The sequence below is a fragment of the Eptatretus burgeri genome, chromosome 7 (genome assembly GCF_056783735.1).
Source record: "Eptatretus burgeri isolate ZD-2024b chromosome 7, Ebu_testis_v1, whole genome shotgun sequence".
Lineage (NCBI taxonomy): Eukaryota > Metazoa > Chordata > Myxini > Myxiniformes > Myxinidae > Eptatretus > Eptatretus burgeri.
Window position 1 is genome coordinate 6023975 of NC_140967.1, and position 10000 is coordinate 6033974.

The 10000-nt window shown below is 44.8% G+C and overlaps 1 protein-coding gene and 1 long non-coding RNA gene across 17 annotated transcripts in view; one reads left to right on the top strand and one right to left on the bottom strand.

Moving 5' to 3' along the window:
- The window catches only part of LOC147022604 (uncharacterized), a 28152-nt gene extending 21110 nt beyond the window's left edge, over positions 1-7042 (top strand). Inside the window, exons 1-4 of one of the 2 annotated variants that reach the window (XR_015059814.1) lie at positions 2644-2901; positions 6277-6345; positions 6448-6513; positions 6837-7042. This is a non-coding gene — a long non-coding RNA (uncharacterized LOC147022604). Of the gene's footprint in view, positions 1-2643; positions 2902-6276; positions 6346-6447; positions 6514-6836 lie in introns of those variants that run through there. The other variant, XR_015059813.1, reaches the window with a different exon arrangement.
- Positions 1-10000, bottom strand: part of LOC147022605 (ubiquitin carboxyl-terminal hydrolase 2-like) — an 82128-nt gene that overhangs the window by 13114 nt on the left and 59014 nt on the right. For 14 of the 15 annotated variants that reach the window (XM_085887341.1, XM_085887330.1, XM_085887334.1 and 11 more), the window contains 5 exons: positions 6705-7024; positions 6440-6534; positions 6172-6307; positions 3537-3727; positions 1609-1767 (listed from right to left, as the gene is read on the bottom strand). In XM_085887341.1, the coding sequence (XP_085743467.1) occupies positions 1609-1767; positions 3537-3727; positions 6172-6307; positions 6440-6534; positions 6705-7024 (901 nt within the window). The remainder of the gene's footprint in view (positions 1-1608; positions 1768-3536; positions 3728-6171; positions 6308-6439; positions 6535-6704; positions 7025-10000) is intronic. The other variant, XM_085887326.1, reaches the window with a different exon arrangement.

Here is a 10000-nt window from a genome sequence, read left to right on the forward strand (position 1 = left end):
TATATATATATATATATATATATATATATATATATATATATATATATATATATATATATATATATATATATATATATATATATATACTCTACCGGTTTGAAGTTTTAGAACACCCAGATTTTTCAGTTTTTACTGAAAATCAAGCAGTTCAAGTCCAGTAAATAACCTGAAATGGTAAAAAGCTAAGTGGTAAACTGCCAGAGGTTAAAAAAAAAGTTTAGGTTACCAAAAACTGAAAAATAATGTAAATTTTAGAGTTGTTAAAAAAAGGCCCTTTTCAGGGAACAAGTAATGGGTTAGCAACTGCAGCTGTTCTGCAGCTATGGAAGTAAATTAAGCCTTGAAAGTTGATGCAAACAATTCCTACAGGTGTCGCCACTTTTGTTGATTAGTTACGAACCCTCTGTCTGTATAAAAGCAGTGTTGAAACAGACTGTGTTACTACACTCTCTGAAGCATGATTTAGACAATATTGCACTGCAGGAAGTGGTATATTGCTGTCATTATGGCGAGAAAAAGACAATTAACAAAGGAAGACAGACAAACCATTATCTATATATTACTAAAACTCTCATCTTGTATGTATGTATATATGTTCCCGAAATACAGCCAAAACGGTACACAATAGCGGAAAAAATTCCGGGCCACCTTACTCACCATTCACCTGTGGTGTGCAGAATCAAGTTCCGTTCAAATCGGGCAACGAAAAAAAAAAAATCAATTCCCGATTCAGTCAAGTACTCTTCGGGAGAATTTGATCAATGCAAGCAACCTCAGCGGTATCGTTCGCTGGAGCTATATATACTTTTTTTTTTTATGATTTTTTTTTTTAATCAACCGCTGTCACAATGGGAACCCAATGGGTTCACGGGTTGTCAAGTAACCCTTAAAAGTGGAGGTCTTTCCTTTAGAGAAATTGTAAAGAAGCCAAGGTGTCAGTGAGTACAGTTTCCTTCACCATCAAAAGGCACTTGGAAACTGGAGGAAACTCTGACAGGAAGAGGTCTGGCAGACTCAAAGCCACAACACAATCAGAAGACAAGTTTCTGTTGTGGTTGGAGTTTCAAGACAAATACAACCAAGAACTTCACACCAGGTGCTACAAAGGGAGGCAATTATACTTCTCTTCAAGGGATATTTGTGCAGCGCTAACCTCCTCAGAAAGCATCCAAGTGCCCCCTTGCACTCCTCTCGGGGCGTTGGGAGTCGAACGTAACATGTTAACTGGGATCATGTGCAGATTAAACCAGGTTCGGGAAAGCGGGCTGTCCCTTCCCTGAAGGTTATTCGTGAGCCAGCTGCCTTTTCACATACAGTCTGATTGTGACGTAGTTATTTGCTGAGATCAACTCAATTTCCTGAAGCTCGGTGCATTAAGAGAAATTTCAATCCACATCTTTTATGATGCCATTCCCGTGTCCTTAACACAAGGCAACTGGTGATCAATGTGTTTGTCAATTTAGTTGCAATAAAAATTGATATAATGTTCACCTTTCACTTTATTATAAACACCAAGGCCCATTGAAGAGTTAGAATACATCTATTTGTTACTTTTCAGTGCTCTAAGAAAGTTGGCAATTGAAACGTGTGGTGGTAATGTGTAGATACCTGAGCAGGACGCCCGTCGGCATCAGGAGCCTCGATGTAGGGTTTATGCTGTACACGGTTCAGGTCCTCATGCAGGTTATCAATAAGTATGTCCAAGAACTCCTGTGCATCCTGTTCACCGTCATACGCAAATTGAGAAGCCATCTTGGTGATGATTGTCTGTGAGAGATTAATAAGTGGGTGCACACATTGTTATCCCCACACTTAAAAAAAAACAACAACAGGGGGACAATTGATATCTGCTCCATCCGTCCATCCGTCCGTCACGCTATCCCTGAAATGGTTGTGCAGAAATTAATCAAACTTGATGATTATGATCAACGCAGGGCAAGAATGTGAAAGAGCAACATCATTTTTGGCCCTGCTCCCTGTGGTGGGGTCAAAAGGTCAAATACCAGAGAAATTCAATTACAGACACATTTGTAAACATTTTTTCATGAAACTTGGAACATGCAATCAACATTGGAAGATGCACAAAATATGCAACGATTCTTTTCGATTTGACCCCGGGTTCATGGGGGCTTTGGGTCACAGCGGTCAAAATGGGACAAAGTTATTTTTTTTGTTTTTTTTTCCTTGTGAAGTTGCTGTTTAACAAATTGTATGAAATGAAGCAAAAGAATAAAATTGCTTCATGTGTTACTTGCATCATGAGTTCACTTGAATCAAGATGGGACAAGATATTGAAATCTGGACGAGGAGTGGTAACACTGCCCCCCCCCCCACCCCCTACTCCTCCTGTGTGTTTGTATTAATGTAAATCCTGCCACGTGGGATTACTTACATACATACTTTGTGAATGTACATGTGGGGCACTTTCTAATCAATATAGTCTGTGATGCCACATGTCCCAAGTATCCTGTTTTCCCTCTTCCCAAAGATTCTTCCTTTACACCTTAGACATGCTATCTCTCATTGCCCTGGGGTGAAACATCGACATTAAGGAATGTGGAGGGGGTACAAAGCCAGGTAAATTCATTTGGCTGGATATGCCATGCTGTGGACAGACCTTTTAGGAGCTAGAAGTGGGGCCGATAACAGTGAGAGCCCAGAGAATTGAGGGAAAAGGTGGGGCGGGGGGGGGGACTCAATGAGGTGCGCAGAACGAGTTGATTAAGACAATCGCATAGCTGAGTCACAGTCCATTCCGATAACCGGGTAGAGCCTCGTCCAGACCAGTACCAGCCGGGTGGAGCGACGCTCTCAAGAACTCTTCAGGATCGACCACTCAATGCGAGAGTCCCTCCAGCCTGGGCATGTTCGGGGTACCACCATTTTTCCACTGAGACAGAGGTTTTCCTTTCATTGTTTACTCATTACCTGCACTTTCACTTTCTGCTCTGCTTACTCTCATTCCACTTTAACCCTCTGGTTGGTATATGATCCGTAGCTGTAATGGGAGTGACAAGTCATTCGGTATATAACCGTCGGAACCTCGACTAAGTTCTGATGGTTTTGCACCGTGTGTGTGTGTGTGTATGTTATTTATAATCATAATTATTATTGTTGAAATTAAGGGTAATAAACGCTTTGGGTCAGTTGTGAGCATGTGTTCTTGCTACGTCATCCTGGTGGTCCCACAGAATCAGGAAGAGTACTCTGTCAGCCCAGAGAAAGCAGTGGAGGTCATGTGACCAATTGTGCACTCCATTCAAATTATCAATTTGACTTTTTGTTCAATCAAGTGTACTATATCCAGGAAATGTATGCCCTCATGCATAACAGATTGACGAAGAATTATACATTCTTTTAAATTTGGATTTTAAACGTACGTCCAGCAGGAATAGTTCGTCGCTCGAAGAAGTTTATTGTGTGTGGTTTATTTTCATCCTGGGCAAACAATCCCTTTGTTCGCCATTTCCACTTCTCTCCTCATTTAACCAGAACCAACAAAGTTCTTCAAAAGAGCCAGAGAACGATTGGCTTACCATGAATTCTCGTGGGGTGATGGCTTTTTTCTTGTCATGCGATATGCAGTAGGTCAAGTTATTTTCTGCCACTGCGGTCTGATCTTTGTCCCAGAGAGAAAGCAAAAGCTGAGCAAAGCTTTTGGCCAAATCTCCACCTGATCCAAATGGATTCCAGATGTTGATGTCTGTGATCCAATGGAAGCAACAGTCTGTGATCAAACAATGATGTCTGTGATCCAATGGATCCAATGCAACAGCACACACTTATTAAGGAATTAAAACTGACTCATACTTTGAATAAATTACAATGTTCATAAAATACAGATTTATACTCTCCGCCATAACAAAAAGATCAAAAAACAAACATGTATAATTGAAAAAGGTAAATGTTGAAGGACTATTCCAGCATTCATGCGAAGGGTCATTTTGGCACAAGGGATGTGTAGAACACCTGATTCCAAGTTTCCATGTGATGTAATACCTCCACCACTAAAGGTGGATGGAGGTTATGTTTTCACCTCTGTCCGTTTGTCTGTATGTGAGGACGATATCACAAAAAAGATATGGATGGATGCGGACGAAATTTGATGGACAGGTTGGGTGAGTGGCAAGAACGAATTGCTTTGATGTTGGAGAAGATCCGGACACTAGACTTTCTACAGTGATTCTTCACCATTGAGAGATTGGGCCAAAAACGATATATCACATGATATTTCAAAGTTGTGGACAGGTTATGACAAAACTTGGTGGATGAGTTTGGTAGGTGACAATAACATGCTGATTTGATTTTAGTTAAGGTCCAGAGGTAGATCTAGCCTATCAGTGGGATAAAAAAAACATGAACTGTTCAGTCTGACAGAGGTATGCACTCCACTGGATGCTGTTCTAGTTGCCTCATGCAATAATCCTCCAGTACATGTAATTCATGCAGCCTTCAGTTTTTAGAGATGACGAGGCATTTTGGGAAAATTGAAAACAGTGTTTCTGAGACATCAGCGTGTGGATCATCCTCAAGACACACTGATTACCTTCTTTAATGAGAACTGGACTCAGGAGAGTGCATAGTCTTTCCTCGCATGCTCATTCTGAACAAAAGTACCGTTGTTAACTACGCACGCTACGATGATGGCTAAATGCTATGATGGCCCACATTCGCACATCATCCATGCAACCTGTTATGTCACATACATTGACATTATCCGAAGGTTTTTTGATTGGTTATGAGGATATTTAACGATCACGCTTGTGCGCATTAAGGCTAAATTGCGTAAATTAAGCTGAATATGACAATAATAATAATAATAATAATAATAATAGTAATAATAATAAAAAAATTCAAACTATATGAAGTTTCACATCGATCTGTAAAGCAGTTTTGGAGGAGAAGATTGTCTACGTCTTCATTTTCCATCCAATATGGCCAGCAAACCACGTGACTAATTTCGTCATAAAATTGAATCTTCATTCACATGGAGCCTTCGATCAGATGTATGAAGTTTTAGATTAGGATTTCGATTCAACCAATTATGGTTGGAATACCACATCACCGATGACATCATCATCATCACCCTGTATACTCCATGGGGAATTGACACCCTGGAAAGTTCCAATTTTTTGTTGAGGGTTTTTGCAGAAGATGTGCAATTATTTCCCTTTAATCCAACATGGCCGCCCTACCATGTAAACTATGAGGTCAGAGTTATCGATTAAACATTCTCCATGGGGAGTCCTGTGTTTAAGTTTAAGTTCTCATGTGTTTAAGTGTCGCATTGATAAAAGAAGAGGTTGTAGAGAAGAAAAAAAAAAGTTTAAAGCAAATATATATATATATATATATATATATATATATATAAATATATATATATATATATATATATATATATATATATATATATATATATATATATATATATATATATATATAGACGTTGACTGACACATGTAGATAGACAGAGGCATGACAGCAGTCTCGCATCCCCTTCGTGGAGAGGCTGACGATCTATTACATTGCCACGTCTGATTAGAGAAATCAAATCAAGAGACACCTTCAAAGAGTGTCTTACATTTAACCATGTCGCAAGGCTCTAACGTGACGATAGGAGCTGTTTCTGACCTCACATGATGTTATCAAGGCCACTGGATCAACAAGAGATATGCCAAGAAGTGGACATCCAAGGATAACAACTCCTAATCACAAGTGATACATTCACACGACTCAAATACGCAATCGTTTTTCAAACTGCCCAGAGTACTGCAAACACGCTCTTCGGACCTCGATGCAGTGATTGCCACCACAAGCGGTCATGACTCGTATTAAGATTGTTACTTCCGTATTGGATCCTGATGTGAAAACATTCACCACAATGCAGCATTACATGATGATGTCACAATGAAATCCACAGGTAATTATTCAACACTTGTCTCCGTCAAAGGTTTGCATCTCATGAGCGTCCCCTGATATCACACTCATAAATCTCATCAACAACGATCACACGTTCGGTGTGTGTTTTTTTTTTTAAAGGCAGAGAGTATACGTCGGCACCTTTCAGCATCACTACGTAACGTCTTGCTTGATGATTTACTAATGTTTCTTGGGGTTACTAGGTTGGGAGTTTGATGGGAATAAGGCGGCACATTTCACTTTAGTACAAACCATGAAAGTAAAGCAGTAGTTCTGGTGTATTTGACAAACACTGAATCACAGAATTCATGTAACAAGTGAGACCCAGGTTGACGATGCCGATGAATCCTCCCGCAGAATTGGCAGGTTTCGTTAAACTCTTGCAAGGCTGGGGTGTGACGAAGAGAAAAGCAAGGAGATATTCAGGTGAGCAACTGGGAAATAAATAAAGTAATTTTTTTTTAAATGGCAGGTACACCATTTCCTGTATACACTTTGTGTTGACGTCTCCACTTTTTACCTCGCCAGCTTGATTCCCAACAGGATGTCCACCCAATGACTGGAAAATCTTTCCTTTGTGGGTCTCCTTAGCAGGTAAAGATCCCCCATTACCACCTGAAAAAAAAAACAAACATGTAACAGGAACAAGGACATGGGAGTAAAATAATTGTGTCGTTGAAAGAAAAGCTTCAATCTATCACACAACAAAAAAATTAAATTTAATTTAAATGTGAAAAAAAGAGATGCAAATGAAGACGAAAGAGAGACATAAAAGTGAGGTTCACCGCGCAGGGTTGCCAGAAGAGGGGACGATGGTGCTCTCGTGGATGTTCCTGCTCCGTCAGGAGATGTCCATGTTTTTGGAGAAACTAACGAAGACTGTATACATGTTTGAGAACTCGCTTTTCGTTCTGCAGGTTTCGGTTCGATGGTTACATTTGATTTCACCTCCTGCTCCTGGTTACGTGCGGCTGTTGTTGGTGGGATAATTGATGGTGTTGTCGACACAACGGATGCCGATGGTGAAGAGTTTGTAATCGGTGGCGTTGTCGGAGGTGTACGAGAAGGTGTTGACATCTTTTTGCGTTTTCGTCGACAGGAAGGACTGAAAAGGGTGAACATTTTGAAAAAGACAAAAAAGGGAAATTACTTCGCATTGAAACGTGTCACATCTAATCGAATACTACAATGATATGTTTTTCATTTAATAAAGGAGAAAAGATGAGGAAGCATCTCGCTTCACTACAACTCGATAAACTGTTCACTCGAAACAAACCACAAGGTGTACCTGGAGTAGGACACTCGGCGGAGCGCGTACCTCCGCCAAGCTGAACAGGTCACCTTTTGCATCCCACCGGTAGGCCAGATGTGGATCCGGACCTGAAGCAAACTCGAATCGGCTTGTTCTCGTCATCTACCCAACTCATTCACCAAGTTTCATCAAAATTTGTCCAGAACCTTTTTGAAATATCATGCCGTACATGTCGTTTTTGGGTCCCGTCACTCAATGATGAAGAATCACTTTGAAAATTCTCCTTCCCAGATCCTGATCTGGATCGTCGTCAAAATCGAATCAGTTCGTCCTCGTCACACACCGACGGTGTCAACAAAATTTTGTTTGAATCAGTCCATAACATTTTGAGATATCCTGCTCAGACAGACAGACAGACAAACAACGACAGCGGCGAATACATAACCGCCGTCCACCTTTGGTGGCGGAGGTAATGAATGTGGTGTAGCGGGCCTGCAGGGGCAGGGCATGATGTGGAGGAGTGGTCGGCGTGATCACGTGCGTGCAAGGGATATAGAAGTGCACGCCGCCTGAGGCGTTGTAGTGGTTGCTGTAGTCGCTGTAGCTTGTAGAGTGCATTGAGTACGTAATAAAGGGGAGTTACGGGCAACGTACGCTCACACTCCCGCTCGTGCAACAAAGCCGGGTTGGACTGTTTCCCCCGCTCGTGTCTGCCTTCGAAGCACCACTATCACGACACCACAGTTTGGCGACGAGGCTGTTCGGATCGGCGTGTGCAGGGTGGTTGGGTTCGGATCGGCAGCGAGTAACTCAGCGCACCCCGCGCGGTTCGAGGTTCCGGAGGAGCGCATCGCAAAGAGCGTATCGCAGGTTTGCACGCCGCGTGCACAGGCTCCGGAGCCAGGAGGCTCGCCAGCATGGCCAGCTCAGGCATGACAGGAAGTCGGGGCACGGCGCACGGATGCGTGCCCGCCTTCGTCGGAGTCGACTTCGGTCACGTCGAGTGGACAACGGCCGCGCTCGGAGTTCGTTTAATTGAGGCACGACAAATCTCGGGAATGGTTTCTGCGAGGTCACGGATAAAGAACGAGGACACACAGTTCAGCTCGGACGCGGCGTCGGACATCGCGCAAGCTCTGAGGAATGTCCGTGGTCTCGATGGTCGGTGCGCAGCAGATGATTCGGAAGTCAGCGCGGTGTTCCAAGCGCGCACGACCGCGCGCACGGTCTTCGGCGCGGGTCTTGGCCGAGCGTTGCAATGCAGTCAATCGGACGGCGGTCTGAGCACTCGGGGACGTCTACGGTGTGTGTGTGCCGAGAGTCATCGGCCATCATAATGGTCATGGATGGCAGTGTACGAAGCGACCCTTGCGTCCCGGGTCAAGACCTACTGCCGGTACGGTGTTCGGTACATGGCGTACACTTTAACGCCCTGGGTCGAGTCTTGCAGCCTGGGTACAGAGATCCCAGCGACCCGGAACGGGAGATACTGCCGATGTTGAACCTGCCCTCAATTGGTCCGGAGGTGACAAGACCAATGGCAGGGAAGGTTGAGGTGACCGGGGCACTGATGCTGCCCGTGTTAAACCTGCCTTCAATTGGTCCGGAGGTGACAATATCAATGGCAGGGGAGGTTGAGGTGACCGGGGCACTGATGCTGCCCATGTTGAGCCTGGTTTCAGTTGGTCCGACGGTGGCAGGACCAATGCCAATGGAGGTCGAAGTGATCGGGGCACTGATCGGGTGTCGAGTTGAGTCCGCTCGTGCTACCCTCGCATCGCACGCGTATGCCGATGAAGCGCTGCCGGCGGTTGGCGGGGCACATGTCTTGGTTGCCCAGCGGGGTCAGCGGGGTGCGCTCCCGCAGTTCGTGGTGCGAGGGGAGGGGCTGCAGTTCCTGTTTCGGAGTTCGTACCTCCAGGTGCACCTGTGCCTCCCTCGGGGCACGTGCCTCCGTGTGGGCCCGGGCCTCCCTCGAGACGCGAGGGTGAGGTTCCGGCGACGGGGGCCGCGACGATGCAACGTGAGCTGCCATTCGTTGCTTCCTGCAACGTTGATGTGCAGTTCGGGAGCAACGGGAGCCGTGCCAGCTCTCGCGCTTCGGCTGCGCTCATGATGCAATGCGCGCCTGTGTCGGTCAGGCGATTTCAACGGGGAGTTGCAGCGAGCCCGTCGCGTTCAAGAAGTTCGCGGATCGCGACTGTCGACGACAAGCAGATCATCGCAACGTCGCGACGACAACCGGGAGATGGACACGTGATGTGGTTCATGGGTTGCTGTTCATTGCGTATTTGATTTTCATTGCTCAAGTGATGCAGTTTAAGGTTGTTGAAATAAATGCCGACAGTTCAGGTGTGAGAATATGTTTGGCTGGGATCAATCGATGGGATTTTCGTTATAATCAATGTGATGTGAAGGCTTTGGGAGCGATCATGGCAAATAAAGAGGTTTTGTTGGCCTCCCGCTGCCACGGGCCACGGGTTGTTGCTTTGTCATGTGTGGGGATTTTATCGGAAAAACGCGCTGTACCAAAAAAGGAGTTTGCAATTGCACAGATGATGTTCTTATTGATTTATGACGGGCCTGGGTTTTTATGGAATTGCTACCGTCTAATTGTTGTGTGGGTCTCAGAGATCGACTCGGAGCCGGGGCTGGTTCGCTGTTCAGCGTTACCCCCACCTCTGGTTTTGGCAAGGTCAGACGTGTCTGGCACCTGGGGCGCGACTCTCTGTTCTCGCCCGAGGCCGTTTGGACGTACGTCGGAATCTCCGCTGATTGTAGTGCGTGGGTTGTTGTGGGGTGATTGGTGCATCCAGCCGACGGCGCTGT